The sequence below is a fragment of the Triturus cristatus genome, chromosome 12 (assembly GCF_964204655.1).
Source record: "Triturus cristatus chromosome 12, aTriCri1.1, whole genome shotgun sequence".
NCBI lineage: Eukaryota > Metazoa > Chordata > Amphibia > Caudata > Salamandridae > Triturus > Triturus cristatus.
In genome coordinates, this window is record NC_140595.1 from 6,286,921 (window position 1) to 6,310,951 (window position 24,031).

Consider the following 24,031-nt stretch of genomic DNA (forward strand, 5'->3'; position numbering starts at 1 on the left):
ACAAGCCATGGCGTAGCTAGGTACCACAGCACCAACAGAGGTTCCAGGTTAGCTGTGTAGCCACAGCACAAGCTGCAAGCCATGGCACAGCCAGGCACCGCAGTACCTGCAGAGATTCCAAGCTCACTGTGCAACCACAGCACAAGCTAAGGCACAGCTTGGTACTGCAGCACCGGTAGGGGTTCCCGGTTAGCTGTGTAACCGCTGCACAAGCTAAGCGCCTATGCGCAGCTAGATACCAAGCACCAGCAGCAGCCCATACCTAGCTGTGTACCACTGTACAAGCTACAAGTCATGGCATAGCTGTTACCACAGCACTAACTGCATGCTGTGGCCTTTGCTACGTACAAGGTCAAAGCGTCCAGTATGTGCTACAGCAATGACTTTGTGGCATTTAATACGATTCCACAGCACCACCTACATGAAACAGCATTAACCACAGCACCAGCCACTTACCTCGGCTTTAGCCATTTAACCACAGCAAAGGCATTACCAGCTCCCCACTGAATACAACATGTGTGAGACGCAGCAGACATTGCTACATTGGGGGTGAAAGGGTTATTGGAGGGACACCTGACTGTGTGCGCCCCTTCTTAGCACCTCTCCTCCACCTTAGGTCTGCTGTTCCAAAGGGAAGGGCACCAAAGAAAACCCAAACTTCACCAAAGTACCCTGACCGCCCAAATCCACCGGATGGCGTACTCCAGCACAGGAAACCGTTGCCAATCTAGTCTGTAAGGCTGCCAAGTTCTCATTTTACAGTCCACAAGGATCTTTTTATTCAACCATTAATAAAAAATGATTCACCATTTTTAAGCTGTCCTCAGTTTGGTTAGAGTTTTTCACAGTCCAGAATCCCACCAGAAAGAAAACAAATCAAAAACACACAAACGTGGGTCCACCAAGCGCTGCAGCCTTCAGGGGCGAGTCCGGATCCTGGAGAGGCGCGCGCTGAGTCCACTGGGCGAGACGAGACCCTTATCCACCGTAGAGCTTCGTCCCCGAAGGCCAAGCAATTCCTCCACAGGCCCCCCCCCCAAGTGTTCCAAACCGCGTCCTGCCACATAATGGAGCGTGCGATGGAGCGCTACGCCATCACAAACTCGGCTGGCATGTCGGCCGCCACCTCGGGCTTCCAGAGCATGTCCTCTAGGTCCAGGCTGCCCTCACTGGACACACTGCCATGGCTGCTGCTCCGTGCTGCCTTGCGATTGGGCAGCCAGTGGTAGGGTGCACGTGCATCGCGCCGAGCCTTCCGGCGCATGCGCTTCTGCTGCATTAAGAGCTGCAGTCGCTCCACCTTGCAGCGCGTGGCGCGGTTCTCAGTCTGCCGCAAGCGGTCACCTGTGGAAAGAATAAGAGTGGTTGTTAGAAAGGCGCCTTAGATCAATAGGACACTGCAGCACCAAGACCAGGGGGCGGGGACCTCGATCCCATCCTAGACCCCTACCCCCCCCCCCTGACACAGAGCACACGTGGTCTGCAACCTCAAGACTGCCCCAGCCTCTGTACCAGGATGTCCATTCATGTAGCCTTTTGATACCCCTCCTGCTGGGGGGTGGGCGTTTCCAGCCTGGTTCTGTGAATACACCAAACCTCCAGCCTTCGCCCTCACCTTCTTCCTCACGTGGATCTTTTACTCCACAGCCTGCCCCTCCAGCTCCCATCTCTCCTCCTGCTCATCCCATCCAGCTAGCTAGCTTACAACAGTTCCACCATCACCAGAGCCCCCCCACCCCACCTCCCCAGTCTCCCGTGGCTCCCTGAACCCCACACACAGCAGTGGACAGGTGTTTAATACTAAACAAGCCCAACCCCCCTCAAAAAGAAGCCCAAACGACGCCCAATCCTATCGAAAATAAGTTCAAAACAAGCACAATCCCCTCAAAAAGAAGCACCTAAACAAGCACAAGTCCTCCCAAATAAAGACCAAAAGACGCCCCACTCCAACCGCCCCACCTAAAAATATAGAAAATAAAGCGAGCATTCAAAAGTATTACATTTGCATGGAAGCAGAAGCACATTTAAACATGCATTAAATAGCACACTCCTCACTCTCGGCAAATGGAACTGGAGACTGATATGCGAGCAGTTTAAAAAGCCTGGACTTCAATTACTCCGATTTAAGTTCAGTATGTTTTATTTGTTCTTAACTCGATTGGATTCAAATACTTCTTGTGAAAGGTAAGGTCACGAACCAAAACTTTAGCGTATCAAACCTTCTACTGCTTAGGGACCTTGACTGTAAAAGGAAACTCCCCAAGCTAAGATAGCTGCCCAGCCTCTTGTCCCTTTTTAGGTCTCGCCTGAGCCAGTGCCTGCGCTGGCGAGACATTTAGTAAGTGGGCTTTTAAAAGTCCGACCACACGCTTTTGCTGGCCTCAAGCTTGCGGTAACGCGCACGAGCCCAGCCGCCTTCTGGCTTTCCTCCAGCACCCTTACAGCGTGCCTCGCTCCGCCCCTCCCCGACACATAGCGCGTCCCCGCGATCACTTTCACCACTTCCGCTTTCACGGCCGCGTTACTATTACGGCCGCGCAACCAGCGCTTGTTATGCTTGGTGCATCTCTGGTAAGGTGTCCCATGGGGACGGTGCAGTATCCCGCAAAGTATCCTACAGTGCGCATCCCTGGTTACCAGCTGCAGATCCCAACTGTATCCCGTGCGCTGCTGAAAGTACAACTGATTATTCATTGTACGATAAGAGACGCTGAAGAACACAGCAAATGAAATAACTGCTGCTCTACACTTAATGTGCATTAAGGGGCTTGGCCAGCCGCATTCTGTGCAATTGAGCAGATCATGGAACATTTACTGAAGCACTTCTGTATTTGTGAAACTGTAGTATATATTTAGATGGAAACTGTATAATTATCACTAATCCCGCCGTTGCCTGCGCACTTTGAAGTGGTGCTGACACGGGCTACTCAGTTCAGGTGAACGCACTTAACTAATTGTACGCTGTAAAGTATAACTTAGTTCCAAATGTGAAATTGAGTGGGTGTTCAATGCATGCCAGGCATTAAACCGTGTTAGATGTAGGCACTTGGATGGCTCAGCTTTAGAGAACCAGTCTTCTGCGGGTCTACCGTTTGATGGGAGCCCATGTTGGCAATGAGCAAAGGGATTCCCATGTGGCACCCTGTCCACTTGGATTTGTGCCACATGACCATGGTTCGATTTTTGTAAAAGTGAGACTCTGGACCTGTGAAATGGCCGTCCATTTTGTACCTCTTGACCCTCTTATTAGTAAGGTCAGCAGAAGACTAAAGTGTAAAGGGTCGTCTGTACCTGATCTGGAGTGTATACAGATGCACTTGGCTTTCAAGACTTTTGATAAGTCACCTTTCACGAAACAAAAACGCGCCGGAAACACGTACTCTCTTGGGCACTGTGCTTTGTGCAAAGTATTATGGCATCCACAAAATCCATTTGTGCCACTTTAATGGCAGCGTCGGCCATGTTTGTTGGGTCCTTAAATGTATCCTGGGCAGAACAACAGAATGAAAGACCCTGCCTGGTGAGTAAGCAGCCCTCATTTGTTACGGTTATCCTTCTCAGCAACTGTATGGCTAAACACTTATAAGGCGCAAGGTTTAGCCATGCAACAGCTGATGTTGTTGCAAGGATATTGTGCTGCAAAACTAAATACTTGTAAGGTCCCAAAAGCGAGACCTATTGGCTATGCCAATGCTTGTTTGTTTTGGTTACTCTGAGATGCCCTGCATTAAGATACTACATCTTCTCCACAATGGCTCAACCCATCATCCATGCTCCAGTGGCTGACCACACTCTGCAGACTCCGAGTCAGTCTGTAGAAGAGGCCAGCTCCCTCCAGAAGCCTTAGAATCCACACGCCACCATGTGAAACTAAAAACACACAACTGCCAACATTAGGATCACGTAGCAACCCTACCCTGCTGGACCGTCCAGCTCGTCACACACTGCACCAGGCAGAGACTCGTTAGCCTCCATCTTTGCTTTCAGCAATACACCTGATTTCCCCCCACGCCAGACCGCTGCGACAGTCCCACGCCTGAAGAACTACACCCTCTCTGCCAAAGAACTCCTGACCCTACCAGTCACAGAGCAACCTGCACAGGCCGAGCACTACTGGACAAGAGAGCGCCTAGCTCGCTGAAGCCCAGCGTAGAGCTTCAGCGCAGTCAGTCATACGCAACAGACTGGAAGAGTCAAACTCAGTTTACGCTCACACTAACCAACGCACACCACTGCTGAAGTGTAACACCCCCCCCCCACCCCGCCATCACCTTTACAGTCCAGACAGCTGGTCAATAAAAATCAGACAGGCATGGAAACTGTCTAATACTCCCTCTTGCCCTCCTCCGGTGTTGGAAGCAAAGGGGGGGGGGGGGGGTGGTGGGAGGCCCTCTCACACAACTCCAGTTGATTTTGGGGTTTATAAATCTCTTACACTCTGATGAACTGTGTTGGACCTGTCAGCCCTAGGGTGGTCTCCCTTTCTATTTTTGATCGTGCCTCATTTTTTCCACCCTCATTTTGATGTTGGACTTAGGTCTCCGGGCGCCTTTTCATTGCCAATCAGTGTTAAGGTGCAGGTGCTCCCTTCTCCCAAGATGGCTGCCACAGGCCCCTGCTACTGCGGAGTGGTCTTCATTAGTAGCACCCTAGCTGCCAGGAGCTGGCTGGAACCCCACAACAATGTTGCAACACCAGCCCGCCTTTTTTTGTCCCATAGGTAGAATGGGGAAGCTCTGGAATGTGCTGGAACCTTCTACAAGGGAGGTGTGGTTTTACTTTTGCCGCCTTGGCTAGAGGTCACCTGACCTAGGGATACTTAACAGAGGGAGGGAACTTTTTCTAGTCAGTTGGCCAGTGGGGTAAAGCAGAGCTGGAGAATCCACGCAGGAGGGTAGGCGGTAGGGCCTAGCCAGGGACTTATGCCTCTGAGAGTGACAGGATTTAGGTGCTGCCTCTTAAGTGAGTGAGGGATCCTGTAAAGCCCACTGATCTTGCCCAGCAGTAGGAGGACCCAGGGAACCTCTGCCCAGCCTGACTAGGAAGGACCTAGTCACCAACTCAATCCCTACCCCCCAGGAACAGAACACCCCCAAGGGCGCCAGAGACATCTGCGCTATCAAGAATACAGGTAGCAACTGAATGCAGAAACTGAATGCAGAAACCTCATGTCACGACATGCTGAGACTGCATGCCAGAACTGACAACTGAAACTTATTGCCAAAGCTGATTGTGGAATTGCTGGGGGATCGACCAGGTCTTAGCGCTGTGACCCCTGCGCTCCCTGACCTGGCCTGGGATCCCCTGCGGCATGCCCCGTCGAGCGCGGAACTCGCCGCTTAATTTGACCCCCCCCTTTTGGAGTGCGGGGACCAGAGCGCACTCACCGCGGCGGTCCGGAAGCCTGAAGTGTGCATCATCACCCCTCATCGTGTCGAGGCCCGCAGAGAAGCCCGGGCCCCGTCGCAGCTGCTGGTGAAGGTGTGTGGGGCCGTGGCCGGCCCCCGTCGCGGAAGGACCGACTGCGGAGTTCGGATCTGGTGGGGACGCGTCGAGATCAAGGTAAGCCCGGGAGGCTTGGGCCAGACCCGGTGCGCCCCCTACACGCCGGGAGCATCACCGCACCCTGAGACCCTGGTTCCCCTCCGTGGGAGTTCCCCGTTCCCTCAAGACTTTTGACACCCCGCCGAGGGATTGCCCCTCGCCTCCGAGACTGTCGAGCAGCGTTGTGCCCCACGAACTGCACCAAAGTTCTTGAAGCTCGATTAATGCGAGTAGCGCTATGTTCGCAGGCTGGGCTCGGAAGCGTTCCATGCCTAATTATTACGAGTAACGCTATGTTTGCAGGCTTTGCTCTGAAGTGCCCGATGCTCCATTATTGCGATTAATGCGGTGTTGGTAGGCTTTGCTCTAAAGCCGTCAAGGCTCCAGTATCACGACTAACGCTGTATCCGCAGGCTCGGCTCACCAGGATTCACGGCGCAATTATCACGAGTAGCGCTGGGTTCTAGAGCGCTGTTCCAGATTGTATCAGGTACTCCCTACAGCACGGTTATGGTTGATGGGTGCAACATATGCTAATCGCTAATGAACTGCATTGACATCTAATGAATTGCATTTACCGTTAATGAACTGCCTTTACATATACTGAACAGTCTTTATGCCGATCTGCTTGGATAAACTGGAGTTGTTTACATAAACCCTACAGGGTGGCGTCCCTTATTGTGTGCGTTCCCTGCTTCAGAGGGGGTGTGTGTTGTATGGTCGCTTTACACAAAAGCCTTTGGGTGCCCAGCCACTCGAGTCACGTTACCCCCTTAGGGCTTGGTGACCCCGGGTATTACAAACTGTCTGCAGCCTGGAGTCGAGTAAGTCTCTCTCGCATCTCCCTTCACCCTCCTCCTGTTAGAATCCTGTGATCAGTCATGCCTCCCTCCTCTCCTGGTGTCTGAAGCCTGGAGCTGAGAATGTGGCCTAACGGCTAGGGCAGTCGACCTCGGAGCTGGGGAACCGGGTTCGAGTCTCAGGAACGACGCTCAACATCCTGTGATTCTGAGCAAATCACTTCATCTCCCCGAGCCCAACAAAAATGAATGTGTCCCTCTGTAACGTAACTGGGGCTATGTAAAGCGCTCCGATACCTCCGGGTCTAGTTCGCGCTATATAAAACTCCACAACAACAAAAAAAGTCTCTCTCGCAGCTCCCCCCTGCTGTGTTTGAAGGCAGGAGCTCTTGAATGTCTTACCTCCCCTCCCTCGTGCTTCCGGAAGCTGTCAGCAGCAGTCACGTGTTTCTGTTCTATAAATGCTCCAGAGCCTGCACTATTTAGAACCAGCTCTTACACTAGCGCCCAGGGAGCGCTTTGAAGCCCAGGGTGTGATTCAGAGGTCCTTGACGGCACATCCGGGGCGGTGCCCCAAAACCATTTAACGCACACCCACAGTGCAGGAGAACCGGGTGATCGTGTACAGGACAGGCAGGGAGCACCGGTAGGCCGAACAGGAACAGTGTTCACAGGCTAACAGGGTGCCTGTGTATAGCATGGGTAAGGGGGACGGTAGGCTGAATGTCTACAGGATAACCTTGTGGCTTTTGGAGAATATAGGTTGCGAGGACCGGTAGGCACGGACATAGGTCGGCGGAAGTTACAGAAGGGGAAGCCTTGACCCCCGTCCGGGCAAAGGAGATGCGAGTCAGCAGCTTCTGTAGGACTAGTAGGTGGGGTAAGGAGGGGTCAGTGGAGGAGGCTGGGGTCTTAATTCCATGGTGGGGGTCAGTGGACGCCCCTCACGGCGTACCTATCACAGGTGTATCCGAGAGAGGCATCCGGTTCCGTTTTTAAGCGCTCTGACGCAAACACGGCCTGCTCGGCGCTACGGAGAACGCGTTAGGTTCCATAAGCCCTATGTGCCCCCCCCCCTCCCTCCGCAGGGAGGAGTGCTGACAGAGCGTTAATGACTTGTCCTGCTGAAGGCGGCTCCCCCACCCTCCTTCCCACAGACCCACTGGCTGGTCTGTGATGGATGTCCACCCCCAGCTGAGGCAACGTCCGGCCCCCACCGCCTCCCTGGGGGGAGGGGGGGAAACACCATCCATGAGTGCGGGGGAGGGGGGCACCAGGCCAGCCCCGGGTCATCTCGGCTGCCCACCACTCCTCCACGCTAATAGAAGCGCCCCTCCCCCACCTCGGGCTCTGCCTGAATGGGATTCTGTGTGCTCCAGAGGGTGGGGGGAGACCCCCGGGGGAGAGACGAGGGCACAGCAGGGTGGGGCCTGGGCCTGCATACCAAACACACCAGGAAAGGGCGCCGACGGGGTGGACTGCGAGCCCAGCCCAACGCTCGTTTCAGGGACGTCTGAGCCGGTGCCAGCAGGAGCCCGGCCCAGGGCGGAGGGCGCCCAGCCCAGGGTGCACGTGGCCAAGTACCAACCACCAGCTGCGACCACGGTGGCCACCTTTCGAGATCTGCTATGGTTTAAAGAGCCCGCAGAGGCCCGGACGCGATGCTGAACGGGATATTAAACAGAATGGGCAATATGCATTTGCAACATACCTTTCTATCTGCGTTCACCAGCCCGGGATCGCGAGCGCGGACGCAGGGAAGGGCTAAAAATACCGGCTTTAAGTGAGGGGGGGAGGGGGGGGGGGGATCTTTCTACTGGCAGGGACATTAAAATACCGGTGGCGCGGGGAGAAAGCCGGCCTGATGCCAACTCTAGGTGAGACTTGTGCACTGTGTACACACTCGCTGCATGGGGTAGCACGCCGCAGGGGGTACATATGTAGCGTGCCTAGGGGCGGTCACGCGCGCATACAGGAACACATGCGTTCATGCACAGACCGGAACTCATCTAGAGTCAGCCTGAGCTCACACGGTAACAGTCCTGCGGGCGGGGGCGCGCACTCACCCCCCCCCCCCCCCCCCCCACACACATGGCCATACATACACACAGTAAACATCTAAAGACAGTCACAGCATGAACCTATTGTGAGCACACGCACAGTCAATGGACAGCTTCCGGGGTCAGGGCCGGTGTAGCTTGCAGGTGGAGGGGTTGGTTGCGCCTGACAGCCACCAGAACCACGCATGTCCCACAAGGAAAAAACTCTTTGCCACATGAAGCTGCCTGGAAGAGACGATGCACAGCACCATCCTTATCAGGCGCGGAGACCCACAGGTTCCAGGATGTCTCAGGTACCTTAACAGGTGCGGAGTCCCCCCCGGCTTCCAGGATGTCTCAGGTACCTTAACAGGTGCGGAGTCCCCCCCGGCTTCCAGGCTGTCTCAGGTACCTTTACAGGTGCGGAGTGCCCCCGGGTTCCAGGCCGCCTCCTGTCCACTTCAAAGGAACTCTACTCACAGACAACAGCATCCTGATCCACCAATATACTGAAGACACACAACTCTGCTGGAAAGTCTCGTCTGCTTCAGACATCCAACGTCTCAAACACTGCCGGCACATCATCCAGGCATGGACACCCGACACCTGCCTGAAGCTCAAACCAGCCAAGACAGTGTGCCCGTTATTTGCCAAGAACTACAAACTACAGTACAAACCCGGCTCAATGACATGAACCTTGACGGATCCGAACCCCAACTCTCACGGAACGCCACACCACTGGCGTTCACCGTGGACAAGAACCCCCCCAAGGAACACATTACCATAGACGCACAGCGAAAGCCTGGGATCAGCTCTCGTCTAAAGAAAGTCAAACAGTTTCTTCATAAAGGCGACTTCAGAATGGCTGTTCAAGCCCTCATAATCTTGCATCGGATGGTGGTAATACCCTACTCGACGGCCGCTAGGACCCCACACTGGCATCCTTGAGGGGCACCCTGTTCAAGCCATTTTACTCATATATTTGATAAGTTTTATATAGCGCGAACAAGACCCAAATGGGTATCCGAGCGCTGTACAGAGTTGGCGCCAGTAAGTATACAAAACATAAAGGTAAGTGAAGTTACAACCTGTGGGAAAACATTTAAGAAGAACACGTGGGGTGCATCAGAGGTGCCGTAGAGCGCCAAGAGTAAAACATCACACAATAGAAAGAGCCAAGATGTGCAAAGTGCATCGTGAATTTTAACAAAAAAAATAAACGTGGAAAAATGCGCAGTAACTATCGAGGACCAGAACAAAACGAAGGTAAAAGAAACATAAAATAGAACATCCGTGAAAATGATTCAAGATTCTGGTTATTGACAAAACACAGCAGCACGATCAACGCGTTAACGTTCGTTCATTAGATGCCTTTTGACTAGATTTTTAAAGGAAGTAGTGGAAGGATTGGATCTGATCTCGGATGGCAAGGAGTTGCAGATTCTGGGAGCAAGACCGGTGAATGCGCGGCTGTACGATCTTTTCTTTTTGAATCTTGGAGATTTCAAGAGAAGGGTGGATGTGCTTGTGAGGTTCCGGCTGGAGACCGATAGTTCATGTTTATAAGCCAGGTAGTACGGGGTATTGTGGTGGATGGCTTTATGAGGCAGGCAAGCCATCTCGAGTCAGATTCTAGCTTCAATAGATAGCCAATTTAACTGCAAATGGTCGGGTGAAATGTGATCAAATTTCCTCGAGCCCGTTAAACGTCTGGCTGATGCATTCACGGTAGCTCCGAGTGGGGCCAAGGTAGCTTTGGGAAGTCCTGCTAGGGTCACCAGCCCATATTCCAATCTAGGGATAATCAGTGATGGAACCGCCGGCCTGAGATCTTCAGGGGGGTAGGAATGGTTTGATTTTCTTCAGTGTGTTAAGTTGGAAATTGGCTCCCCCAGTAGTAGCACGGATGTGCGCTTGCATATTTAGGCGTTTATCAGAGGGGATACCTAAAGATTTGGCAGCGTCTACAACATGAGGGGTGCAGTTCAGAGCAGCGAGGTGTTTAATCCAGTCAAGGGTAGGAGTTGAATGATTAGGAGAGGTGATCAATAGAAATTCTGTTTTGAGAGTATTTAGTAAGAGATAGTTCCGAGTTAACCATTGAGTTTGGGCAAGTGTAGTATTTTAACTTTTTACGTCTTCTTGCGAGGAGATCTTCAGGTACAGTTGCGTGTCATACGCATACATGCAGTATTGAATGTTTGCTATGTTCAGAATGACCGCAAGAGGCTCCATTAATATGTTGAAGAGAGTGGGCGAGAGCGTCAAGCCTTGGGAGACTCTAATCAGGACAGGGGTACTGGACGCGAGGGCATGGTTAACTTTGATCCTTTGAGTAGGACCGAGCCCGAAAATCCCATCCTATGTTGTAGGAGATCGATCAGGTTTTCATGTTTGATGGTATCGAAGGGTGAGGACAGGTCAGGATCAGGAGACATTGTGGTCGAGGGCTCTCACAGCGTCATCAACAATGTGAGTCAGGGCCGTTTCGGTGCTGTGCCCCGCTCTGAACCCCGACTGATGAGGGTCCAGGAGTTGATATTTCTCAAAATGTTTGCAGAGCTGTGAATATACGCATTTTTCAAGCAATTTAGTTAGAGTCATGCTGCTGGTGATAGGTCGAAAATTGTTTGGATCGGATAGGTCCGCGTTGGACTTCCTAGGAATGGGAGTAACCTGCCCAATTTTTAGGCAGTCTGGAATCTTTCCCTGTAAGAGGGATTCATGAATGATCATGGACCAAAGAGCGAGAACGGCTGAGATAAAATCGCTATAGATCTTGGCGGGTAGAGGATCACCAAAGTGGCTGGAGGGTTTGATGGATGCCATGTCGCGAAGTATCTCATTGCAGCCCGACTCTTGCATCTGGATGGTGGTAATGCCCAACTCCGGGGCCTTCTGGATTCCAAATCAGCGCCCTTACGGGCATCTTACACGCTGCAGCACGTCTCACCCCAGACCTAAAAGATGGCTATCACACCAACTCCATCCTGACGGAACTCCAGCGGCTCTCCTCGCCACCAGCACCATCTTCAAAACGGACTGCGTCATTTACAAAGCCGTCACGGCCTCCACTCCCAGACAAGACCGGGTTGGTGAGGCAGAGCTACCCAGCCCGATGTGGATGCGAGGATTGGAGGGCGTTCTAATCTGACAAGAGTATGTGTACCCGTGGAGCGGAGACTCCCAACACAACAAAGGACACAGCAATGCAAACTCGCTGTTTATGGGGAAGGCCTATAGCAGCACAAGTCCAGGAGTGGGGACGCCTCGCCGGCGGGGAGGAGGGCCCTCACAGCTCTGGGAGGGAGTGTAGGAATGCGGTCAGTACCAGTGGGACACTCACCGCCTCCTCTCCTCAGCTCTCAGCCACAGCAGGCTTTCTCCTCAGTGCTCGAGGCTTCCCAGGCCTGAAACGAGGGCAGCAGCAGAGACGTCTTGTCCAACACCCACTTATTTCTCAGTGGCGGGACACAGAATTTGCTGGAGGTCAAAGGAGAACCGATCGTCTTTCCCAAAGAGCCCACTTGTGTCCCATAGTTATGGACTCTGATGTGCAGCTCTACTGGACACTCTGGAGTTAGTGACCACATTTAGGCGCATCCATTACTGTGCAAAGTCTAGTCCCACGGTGAACAAGCATCCTGTACCGTTTGAAGCTCCTCGAGTCAGCGATGCTAGGAGCATACGATGATAACCGCACAGAAGGTGTACTCACTCCCGGCACCCCCTGACCAATCCATCGGATGCTGTTGCCAGGTTTGCGGCTGGGTGATGGGCACTGGGCACATCTTTGTCTCGGATGAACGCGAGTGGTCCTGATCCTGGGCTCTCCTTTGCACAAGCGTCACTACCTGCAGGCTTGCCTGCCCGATACGCCTTCTACCCGTGGGATAAAAGGCAAAGGTTTCCTCTCTGCTTCACAGTAAGTTTGTGGATTCAAACTGTGCTACCTTGGGTAGTCCAGGAAGGCGGCACGTGGTTGGGTTGGAGGCAGACGGTCCCCTTCAAGGTCCACACTGGTCATTTGTGGCAATAGACAATCTTTGTGGGCAGACGGAGTCGTCGCCCTCCGACAGGAACCAGTAGAGCCACAGCGGAGACGGAGCAGCCGGGACACGAAGACTAGAGGACCACGCCTCGAGCCAGACAGACACACAGTGACTGCGCCAAATGCCCTCACTGCGAGAGCTACAGAGAGGCCACCCCCATCTATCCACCAAGAACGCCTGCTCTGCCCGCTGCAGTACAGTGGCTCTGCCCGAGGAGGAATGGACCAGAAGAGACCTCCCAGAGCACCAGGGGCTCGCAGTATTCTTCGCCTGGTGCCTCGTTGCACAACGCGCCCCGAGTTGCACTCCTGTGGTGGAGCTTATGTGCCCAAAGCTGGGATCAAATGAGTGCCACCCACACGGCAGCTGAAATCAAATATTCTTGCTCTGTTAACTACAGTCAGTAGTAATAGCCCTCCCTACTTCAAGACTACTCACCCTTGCACCAAGAGTCTCACCCACTGCAGCCACCGCGGCACATGCAGCCATGCCAACTAACCCCCGCAGCATGCATGCAGTCGTACCAACCAACCCACCCTGGCACACGTAGCAGCGTACCAACCAACCTACCCTGGTACACATGCAGTGGCGTACCAACCCACCCCGGCACACATGCAGTGTTGTACCAGTCAACCCAGTACGCAAGCAGTTTCATACCAACGTTTTCATTTCTTAGGGGAGATTTCCATACACAGTGGGGTACAGCCTAGGCACAGACGGCCTTGTATTGGAAGGGCACATGGGTAGGCCTAACTCGTGCTGGTGCGTCACTCACCCATGGGCTTGCACATGCGGATCTGACTTTGGCACTGCACCAACGGGTGCGGGGGCTGTGGCTCGGACTTTGCTGAGGTAGTTTTGTTGTTGAGGTCCACGGAAGTGTCTGGAGAGGTAGCGGCGCACTGCGTCTGGCACCGCAGCTGCGCCAGGGACTGTGGCATGCCCTGGTAGTGCCGTGTGGCGCTTAGGAGGTCATTGAGGATCTGCAGGATGGTGCCGATGTCCCGCCGGGGCCGGCCGGCGCTATCTTGACAGTTGGGGTGTAAAGTGCCTGAAGAAGAAGAGAGGAAACGTGTATAACAGCAAGGCTCAGTCAGGGCTTCCCCACAAGACATACTTCAGTGCTCCCTAGACCCGTGCAGTGCCATGTCCGCAGACTTACGCCACGTCCCAGGCGTCGCTTTCCAAACCAACACCACGGTCGTCCACTCCAGACCCATGTGTGATCCTGGTCTATTACTCACAGAACCCACACCACCACCCACTCCTGACCCATATGCATAACCATGGTTTGTTTCTTACGACCCCCTAGTGTCTTCCTCCCCCCCCCCCCCCCCCCCCCATGGCGCTATACTGCTGACAGACCCCGCACCCCCTATGCTGCTGGTAGACCTCCACGGCTCATATGCTGCTGGCACACCCTCACGCTCTCTATGGGGCTGGCCGACCCCTGCGTTCCTATGCAGCCAGCAAACCCCTGTGCCTCCTATGCTTTCAGCACACCCCCCATGCCGCTGGCACCCCGTGCTCCCCAACTTGCGACGCACCCCGCACTCCCCATGCTGCCGGCACACCCCTGCACTCTCTGTGGTGTCGGCAGACCCCTGTGCCGCGTCAGACCCGCGTTTCTATGCTGGAGTAGACCTTCGCGTCCCTATGCTGCTGGCACTCCCAAGCCCCATATACTTGGAAAGGTGCCGCCAGCCTTACCTGAAAAGGTTCCTGAGAAGACCCCGGGCGCGTGGTTGACGAAGCTCTCAATGATTGCGCCAGGCTTGCGAGAACGGCTGCTGAGAGGCGTGCTGCTGCTGGCTGTGCTGCTGCTGCCTGTGCTGCTGCTGGTGCTATTGCTACACGTGCTCTTTGTGCTGCTGGGCCTCGGGCTGCGCCCCACCTGCAGGAAGGAGAGAAGTGGGTCACACATGCTGTGCACTGGCAGACATCTGTATGGGCAAGGTGGCATGCCACGGGCTGGTTTCAGGCGAGGGGGTGGGGGGGATTCAATAATGACTTTGGGCAAGCGGGGGCCCACTCACCTGGGGGGCTTAAGACAGACCAAGCACAAAAGGTTGTTGGCACCAATGGCCAAGTGCAGAATCAGCTCCCACCTGGGCACCGACAACTGACTCAAGGTCAGTGAAGGCCAAGACCGGTTGGCACGGCGAGCAAGAAAGGCACCAACTCATCTCTGAGGTAACACGGGGGGGGGGGGGGGGGGAGTCTGACGGGGGACCAACTGAAAGGCTCAAGAGAACTCCCGTCCACAGGTGCAGAGGGTCACAGGCCGGACCACCACAAGAAGCCAAGTGCCATGGCAGGAAGGTCGGATTCGAATGGATCCCTGACCCTGGTGGGTGATTCGGGGCGAGGGGATAGCACTCCCAGGACATTACACTCACCTCTGGACACGAGGAGGCACCCGTGCTGCTCTTCGCTGTGGTGGTGGTGGTGGTGGTTGCGCCATGAGACCGGAAAATGCCCGCCGTGACGGGGGCGGCGTGGGTGCCGGTGCAGTGCATAGGCATGCTCGCTAAAGAGGACGACGTGCCATGCTGGCAGGGGGCCCCTGGGACCCGGGTGAAGTTGGTGCCGGTGTGTAGAGTTCGGTAGTGAGAGGAGGCCGTGGCAACACCACCGTCACCCCTGCTGCTGATCACGTGCCGATGCACCCCACCACCTTGCTGGGCCGCAAGCTGTAGCTGCACGAACATCATGTGATCCCCCACGCGGAGGGCGAGGGTCAAAGGCGAGCGGCCCGACAGGAAGTCATTCACCTGAGGAAAGGAGTAAACAAAACCAGGCTTAATTATAGAGAAAATATCGAACATTGAACATGCGTTAAACAGCAGGACTGAGCCACAGAATGCGCTAATGACAGGAACTACATAGGCAAATATCAAACATTGGACATGCAAGCGTGTCGACAGCACCGCCGCATGCGCCAACACCAGGAAGCAGCAGTTTGGGCTGGACAGTTTCTACTGGAGCAGTGTCAAGAAGGATTTGCACACAGCTGGGTCCAAACTCAGGTGGACTGGGATACAGCCCCCAAGGAATCACCAGCGGCAGCGATTAATGCAAACATTCCATCCATCACTTTTTTGTATACTTCAGTGCGACGTCCTACGTGGGACGGGTATGCCCAGACGTGGGTCCATGCTCACTGTGCCACTGGAACCAAGCGACACCCCCACCGAGGAGCCCAAGCCAGGGCGGAAGCAGGACCTGGCCTGGACTGTTCCTATTGGAGAAGGGTCGAGACTGATTTGCATATAACTGGATTTAACCTAAGGTGGCGTGGTGTGAAAAATAACTGATTGTGGCCCGTGTAATTACCAGTGGATGAGATTAATTCAGGCATTCCGTCACTAGTTGTGTATTTCAATTCCAGGAACTGCATCACTGCCGGCGCCAATAGCAAAGACCACGCTAACACTGGGGACAGCGCGACCAAACACCGGTGACAGTGCCCTGCGTGCGCAAACTGCAGGAACTGCGCCCCACTGCATGAACAAACACCAGTTTGAGTTTGAGTTTAAAATTACTTGTAGAGCGCACGTCTACCAGCGGTTTCTTGGCGCTATAGTTAACAAGGTCCTGGGCTAGAAGACTGGGGGAGCTGCTGACGTGTTATTCGAAGGACTTCATGAACAGGAAGGTCTTGAGGTGTTTGCGGAATAACAGTGACCGTGCAGTGTGCGCGCAAACACTGGGGACTGCCCCACTGCATGTTCTAATACCAGGAACTGCATCACTGCACGAACAAACACCAGCGAGGGTGCACTGCATGCGCAAACACCAGGGACTGCCCTTCTGCAGGCGCCAATACCAGTAACTGCATCACTGCATGCGCTAATTGGCAAAGACCATGCTAACACTGGGGACAGTATCACTGCACGAACAAACAACAGTGCAGTGCGTACACAAACACGGGGGACTGCCCTACTGCAGTCGCTAATAGCAGGAACTGCATGAACAAACACCGGTGACAGTGCACTGCGTGCGCAAACACCAAGGACTGCCCCACTGCATGTGCTTATACCAAGAACTGCATCACTGTATGTACAAACACCTTGTGACAGTGCAGTGTGTGCGCAAACACCAGGGACTGCCCTACTGCAGTCGCTAATAGCAGGAACTGCATCACTGCCGGCGCTAATAGCAAAGACCACGCTAACACTGGGGACAGCGGGACTGCAGGAACAAACACCAGTGAGGGTGCACTGCGAGCGCAAACACTAGCGACTGCGCCACTGCTTGTGCGATAGCAAGCAAGAGGGAACGCACCGCTGCACGTGCACACACACCACGCATATACCCACTGCGTAAACAAACCCGTGCACGGCGCATGTACACGGTAAGAACTGCGCACTTGTGCATGCAAACAATGCATTGTGCACACAAAGCCCAGGTCTTGATCACGTGAGCACGATGTGCCGCGTGCACCGCCTGAGCTGTGCACACTAACCACGGACTGGGTCACTGCGCCCCATGCATCAAAGCGCTACAACGTATGCAGAAATAAATGTGCATTAATGCCCGCACTGCTCCAACCAATAGCATGCCAGCTCCACCTCACCCCCCTCCCCCGCCAAAAGGAGGCGAACTCCCCCACCCCCCCTAATCAATACTACACGCACTAACAGACCCCCATTTCAACAGCTCGAGCCCTCTGCCCTCCCAGTGTAAAGCCAGAGATGCTGCCCCCTTTGCCCCCCCCCCCCCCGCCCTTCCTACAGACATTTGTGGGAGCCGAGCTGCACGAATCCCCCTCTAGCCACAATAGAGCCCCCCTCCCCCAGTCACGACTGCAGCCGCCCCCGCAGGAGCCGACAAAGGAAGCCCCCGGCCCCCACCAGCGCTCGGCCATAGAGGAGGCAGGGGCTGCCAGAGACCCACGGAAGGACGAGGGGGACAAAGGAGGGGACAGGAGAAAAGGAGGAGCGACGAGAGCGGGGCGGGGGCACCGGGGGTGAAAGGAAAGAAGAGGGACCAGCGACCCTCGAAATCAAAGGGGCGGGGGGCGTCTAGGAGGGCATGGACCCTCACAAATAAATGGGGTGAGGGGCTTGGCGGGTGGGAGGGGGCACCGAGCATGAATCAAGATGACGGAATATGAGAGGAATGCAGTGGGGGGGGGGGGGGGGGAGACCTCAAAACATGGGAGCGCGGTGGAGGAGAGACCACGCGAATGTGTGGGGCAGGACGAGGTCTAAAAAAGGCCCAACCGGAAGCACGAGAGATAGAAACTGCCCCCGCCACGGGCACTGGATACTGTCGGACCTGGAGCACAGCCCGAGACTGCCCCCGGCACAACCAGAGACTGCCCAGACCCCGGGCACAGCCAGAGACTGCCCAGACCCCGGGCACAGCCAGAGACTGCCCAGACCCGGGGAACAGCAAGAGACTGCCCAGACCCGGGGAACAGCAAGAGACTGCCCAGACCCGGGGAACAGCAAGAGACTGCCCAGACCCGGGGAACAGCAAGAGACTGCCCACACCTCGGGCACAGCCAGAGACTGCCCAGACCCCGGGCACAGCCAGAGACTGCCCAGACCCCGGGCACAGCCAGAGACTGCCCAGACCCCGGGCACAGCCAGAGACTGCCCAGACCCCGGGCACAGCCAGGGGGCTCCAGGAGCACAGCTAAGGGGGGGGGGGGGGGGGGGTTCTCCCTTGAGGGGCACATACCGGTGCCAACAAAGGTCTCCAGGCCTCGAGGCTTCCTCAGCCCCCCATTCCCTCCCCCCCCCTCTAAAGCCAGGGCCTGTGACCAGAGCCCTGAGGGAGCAGCAGCAGTGGGTAGGAGGGGGGAGGGCCCTGTTGCAGAACAGGAAGGAAGCCGCACCCCCCGCAGATCAGACCGCCCCCGCCCGGCAGCTCCTGATAACAGGCGCCGTGTCCCAGCGATTCTGAGAACTCACTGACTCACTGCATGCCAGGGGGGGCGGGCGCCCTGTGCCGGGAGGAGGGAGGCCCACGGGGGCATGAACTCTGTACACCGGGAATAGGGGGGTGGCATGTAATCTGCACACCGGGAGGAGGGGACAACGAGAGCATGAAAGTGTGGGGGGGGGGCCTCTACGGGTAGATGCAAGAGGGCGAGGACCCGGACCCTACACGAGCCGGCCCCCGCCCCAGGCACACAGAGGCAGCCGACCACAAGCTGTGCATCTACAAACACCCTCCCACAGCCAGAGACCCCCAAAACAGCCATAGGACCCCCGCTTCCAGGGCCAGATATCCCCAACGCAGCCAGAGACCCCGCCCTGGGTACCTAGAGACCCAGCCCCGCCCCCCCACACACACATCGAGAGCCGCCCCAACTCAAGGGGAGGATGTGGTCCGTCGGCTTAAACTGCCGCCTCTGGTGCTGGGAACCAGGGTTCGAGCCTCGGGGTCGCGTCCACATCCTGTGATTCTGGGCAAATCACTTCTTCTCCCCGCGCCTGAAGGTGTCATGTAAATACGGTGCTATGTAAAGCGCTCCAATACCTTCGGGTCGAGTTCGCGCTACATAAAAGATGCAAGAAACAAAACTCCCGACTAGCAAACATACAGATGCGGGTGGGGGCTTTCGGCCTCCAGCTGTGGCAGGGACTCCGCACCGTCACCTAGCTGCGGGGGGGGGGGGGGGGTGAGGCTGGTGACGCACCCAAGGGTGGGGCGTGCGCCCCACCCCGATACAGCGCATAACAACCACTGTTTGCAGAAGTGCAGGGGGGGGGGGGCACATGCAGAAAGCGGCGATGGCAACGACCGGAAGCAAGAAGGGGAAACCAGAAGGAGACGGCAGGAGCCACACCGGAAACGGGTGGAGTAACGGGAAGACTACCGGAAGTGAGGGACGACGGGGCCCCGGGACAGAAAACCGGACGGACATGGGCTCTAAAGCAAGGAGGAAGCACTGGAAGGGAGAGACAGAGTAAAGACCCCAGGGAGACGGCAGCACTGGGCCACTGACCCCCGAGACACTCACTGTGGCCCCCGAGACACTGCAACGGCAGGCCGCTGGGCCCCGAGACACGGACATTGTGACCCCCGAGACACTGTGGCCCCTGAGACACGGACACTAATCCCTGAGACACTGCAGAACCAGGTCACTGGTCACCATATCACGGAGACACTGCAGCCCCCTAGCCAATGGCCAAGCCATTAACCCCCATCGAGGCACTGCTCAGACACTGCAGCAGCACCCAGTGCCCCTTGAAACGCTGCAGCGCCTCCCACCGTCAACCACCACAGAGATGCATCAGAGACCAACGAGGCACTGCAGCCCCAAGCCATTACACGAGCCTAGCGCCTGGAAAACTGCTCCCGAGTAGCGCTCTACAAGTCTGGATTGAGAGCGCGAGTGAGCCCCGAGACAGAACCGAGCCAACACCCAGTGACCCAGAAAACCCCAGCACCCGAGCTGAGTGCCAGCCATCCCCTACATGAACCCATGACCCCCTGAGGCACTGCAGCGCCGCCGACCCCTACATACCCGGCTAAATGCATCACCGAGCAAGCAACAACTGAAACACTGGAGCCAATGAGGCCCCCAAAACTCCTCCACCCCACTCACAAACCCGTGCTCTGCAAGCCTTTTAATGCCCCTCCCCCCCCCCATAGGAAAAAAAACCGTTCGGAATTTCACAATTTTTCTATTAAATTGGCACAATGTTTACATATGTCTAGACTTATTTCAACTTTGCAGTTAACTTCTGTTGCAGTTTTAAAATACAATGAAATACATGATTGCCAAACATACTACTCTGGTCAGACAGGCCTCACTGACCCGCAAAAGAATCCACAGGGCGATTATTAGAAGTGGGGGTGTGGGAGAATATTTGGCAGCCCCTCCCTTCAGACGCCTTCTCCCAGCCAGGATATAACGGTCAATGATGTCAATGGCGGCCCATTGGAGGAAAACACAGCACCGTCATCAACACAAAGCCTCTTTTGGCCAGAGCCTGGCGCCCCCTTGGGATCAGCTGCGCCACACCCAGGGGGGCCCGCCCCCCAGTTGGAAGACCCCTGCCTTAGACACTGTAGCAGCCAGCCTGTTGACCTCAGCGTTAAGAGACCGCGAGAAACAGCACCCCTGAACCAGGTACCCCAAGACACTGCGGCGCGGGAAGCCAGTGACAGAAAGCCCACATTCCCAGCATCACCCATGAAAAGACCCCCAGCCACCACTGCAACATTACAGCCACCCTCCTAGTGCACTGCAACACCAGAGTCGGACTCCACCAATGAATATATTCAGTGCTTAATTTGTGCCGGTGGTGGGCACCAGCCTTAGATCGGGGATAAGTGTGGTGGAATAAAGGGCACGAGGTGGAAGCGAGACTTGGCACCGGTGGCATTCGTGCGATAGAGACGGGAAGTGTAGGAAGGGCGAGGCAAGACAACCTTTGAGATAAAGAGACAGGAAGCCTATGGGTGCAAGAAAGAACCAATCAGAAAACACAATATTCAGCAACCCCAATCTGAGACCGAGTGCTAAAAATACCTTTGGACCCACCATGTGTTTCCCATCAAGCACTGGACAGACAGACAGCAGAACCAAAATGACACAGCACCACCCCAGTGCGAACCTCCAGCGACACCGCAGCAGCCTCCAGTGAGCAAGTCACTGCAGCACCGGCCTCCTGTGAGCGCGAAACTGGCCTACAGTGAGCATGACATAGCAGCACCGGCCTCCCGTGAGGGACACAGCAAAGACCCCCACCCCCAATACATTGCAGCGCACACACACTGCAGCACAAAAGCCGGCTTCCAGCGGCACATGCAGTCCGTGATCTCACATGACCTTTAGACAACAGTGACACATACCTGAGTTTCTGTCAAGGTCTCCAGCGCCTGGATGACGGACTGCTCCGGACGGGAGGCCTGCGACTGGACACGGAAGAAAGAGTGAGGTCAGATGGGCGGGGCCAGCTTCTTGTCGCGTTATTGCACCATACCCCGGTATAGCAACCTGTCCACGGACCCTTCCCTCGTTGCCCCAGTACTAAATCCTGCTTTTCACCCACCTGTACTGGACCATTACCACAGCCTGCTGGTAAAACTTCATGTCCTACTCTGACCTTTGACCTCTAAATAACGCAACCGCCTTAGTAACTCCGGGCAGCCTCTCAACTCCCTGTCTCCACACACCCAGTACTGCCGCCTGTCTTTGATCCCCAGTAAACTCTTGGTACTGGAACTTGCACGTTAACACTTGTCCCCCCCCCAGTACAGCTCCCTGCCCTCACCTCGAGGCACTGCAACCCTCCAGTCCTGTACCCAGTACATCACTCTTGACCCCCCCCTGCCCCCTCCCCCAGGGCACTCACCATCAGACCTGCCTCCACGGTGGGTACCAGGGTCAGCTTGCTGCCGTCCGACACCCCCAAGTCCTGAAGCCGCCCCGAGGTCAGCCGCCTGCGGAAAGAAGAGGGGGTCAGAAGGGCAGCTCTGGAGGGCCAAGGCCTGCCCCCCACCACACAAGGACCCGTGCCCGGGCAGAAGAGGGGCACACACCCCTGCGCATGATGGACACCCCGCCCGCAGGGCCCCCCTCATATCCCCACCTACCAGATCTAGGGAGAGTCCTGCTACTACATTTACACCCCCCCCCCAGACAGATCCAGAGAGCCACCCTGCCCCATACACGAACTCCCTCCCCCCCCCCCCAAAGACTTCAGCTCCTGACCGCCAATCCGGGCAGGCCTAGGGAGAGTCCGGACCCCACACTTAGAACCTCACCCGAAAGATGAGGGGGGGGGCACACATAAGGACTCCCCCATGGTTGAGACCGCAAGACAACCCCCTCCAATACTCTAAGAAGACCCCTCCTCAAGGGACCCCCCCCCCTCCACTCACACAGGCCCCCCCCAGCCAGACCTAGGAAGAGTCCTGATCCCCCCCAGACTTAGGGAGGGGCCTTACCACACACTTACAAGCCCCCTCCAGTCCATGGGCTAGCCCGCCCCCCCCACTCAGACCACGGGTTAGCCCTGCCCCCCCCCCACACACACACATACCCTGCCCCCACTCACCGGTCCCGGTGCAGGACGCTCAGCCGCTCCCGGGGCACCCTCAGCCGCTGGGCCAGCCTCCGCTCCAGGCCCTCCACCGTCTCCTCGGCCGGGACGCTGAGCTCGAAGCGGGTCCCCGTGGTACTCTGCACCGACAGCTGCATGGGGGCAGCGGGGGCCCCGGGGGGCGGCTCACAGGGCACCCGGCGGGGGCTGCAGCTCCGGGGGTCCATGCGGGCACCTGGGGAATAGAGGTGAGGTCAGTGACGTCACGTGGGGGGGGGATTACTCTTTAGAGGGCTCGTCCAAGGTCCGATCTGAGGGTTTTCAGGAATGTTACAAGCGGCTCCCCTCACTGAGAACCCGGGGGGAGGTGTTCTTCCGCGGGTCTGGTGTGGGGGTGTTCCAAGATGCTCCCCTAGCTAAGTACCGCCAGGGGGGGGGGGGGGGCACCCACGGGTCCAGTGTGAGGTTCTTCAGTAATATTACAAGGGGCTCCCCGATCTAAGTACATAGGGGGAGGGGGGGGATCGCCCACGGGTCCAGTGTGAGGGTTTTCAGGAATGTTACAAGGGGCTCCCCTCACTGAGTAACTTGGAGGGGGGGGGGGGGGGGATTGTAAAGTGCATAACATTATGTAGATGAAAGTAACCCTTTACAGGGGTGTTCCTCCACGGGTAGTGTGGGGGTGTTCCAAGAAGCTCCCCAATCAACCTGGGGGGGGGGGGGGGGGGTTACCAGAGGGTACGGTGTGAGGGTTTCAATGAATGTTACAAGGGGCTCCGCTCACCGAGTACCTGAGGGTGTGGGGGGGTCATTCAATGGTATGAGACTGTTCAAGGGGTGTTACATGCCCCCCAACTCTAAGTACCTCAGGGGGAGGTCCCTATTGTGGGTGTACTCACCAGACTTATGGGGTCTCCTGTCCAGTGGTTTCCCTTCAAGAGGCTCGTTTTAAAATGCTTCCTTTTTGGGGGGCGTCTTCCCCCAGAGGTCCTTTCCAGGGAATTTCTTTGAGGTCCTCTCCAGGTGACTCCCTTTGGGGTGATCTCCTTCTGGGGTCCTTCTCCTAGGATATTCTTTTTTGGGGGGGGGGGGCTGAGACACTCCTTTGTTGTTCTTGTCCCAGCTGTTCCTTCCTCCAGGAGTCTTTTCCCAGCGATCTTGGATGCGGGGGGTCCTCTCGGGGTCCCTTGTGCTGACCTTGGGCGGGCTCTCCCTTGGGGTGGTCCTCTCCGGTGTGGGGGCACTGAGATACTCCTTAGTGGTTTTTGTTCCGGATGTTTCTTCCTGGGGGGGTCCTTTCCAGCGATCCTGGGGGCTCCTTTCTCCTCGGGGTACCCTGTGCTGAATTTGGGGGTGCTCTGTCTTGGGGTGATCCTCTCCGGTGGGGGGTCACTGAGTCTTCCCGGGGGTGTCTTTTCCAGCGACACTGGGGGGCCTGTCCGGGTGCTGTCCTCGCGGGGTCCCCTGTGCTGACCCTGGGGTCTCTCTCTGGGGGGGGGATCCTCTCTGGGGGGGCGCCTCTGCTGCTCCTGCGGATCCCTCACCTCCTCTGTGCCCTCACAGCTCAAACTAACAAAAAAAAA

General features: G+C 56.1%; 1 protein-coding gene across 1 annotated transcript; it reads right to left on the reverse strand.

Annotated features, from left to right (window-relative positions):
- Nucleotides 1–748: 748 nt before the first annotated feature.
- Nucleotides 749–24,031, reverse strand: MIDN (midnolin). The gene is made up of 8 exons (XM_085638524.1): nt 23,348–24,031; nt 22,464–22,683; nt 21,759–21,846; nt 21,256–21,318; nt 14,835–15,209; nt 14,146–14,329; nt 13,211–13,486; nt 749–1,344 (listed from the first exon to the last, which is right to left on the reverse strand). The coding sequence occupies exons 2-8, from the start codon at nt 22,673–22,675 to the stop codon at nt 1,088–1,090; spliced, it is 1,455 nt and encodes a 484-aa protein (XP_085494650.1). The 5' UTR covers nt 22,676–22,683; nt 23,348–24,031; the 3' UTR covers nt 749–1,087.

Excerpts from the sequence above, each read along its gene's own strand:
- MIDN (XM_085638524.1), bottom strand. The coding sequence starts at position 22,675 with ATGGACCCCCGGAGCTGCAGCCCCCGCCGGGTGCCCTGTGAGCCGCCC. Across the intron at positions 14,330-14,834 it reads GTGCCTCCTCGTGTCCAGAG|GTGGGGCGCAGCCCGAGGCC; the intron begins GTGAGTGTAATG and ends TCCTTCCTGCAG. Across the intron at positions 1,345-13,210 it reads CCGCATGTGCAAGCCCATGG|GTGACCGCTTGCGGCAGACT; the intron begins GTGAGTGACGCA and ends TTCTTTCCACAG.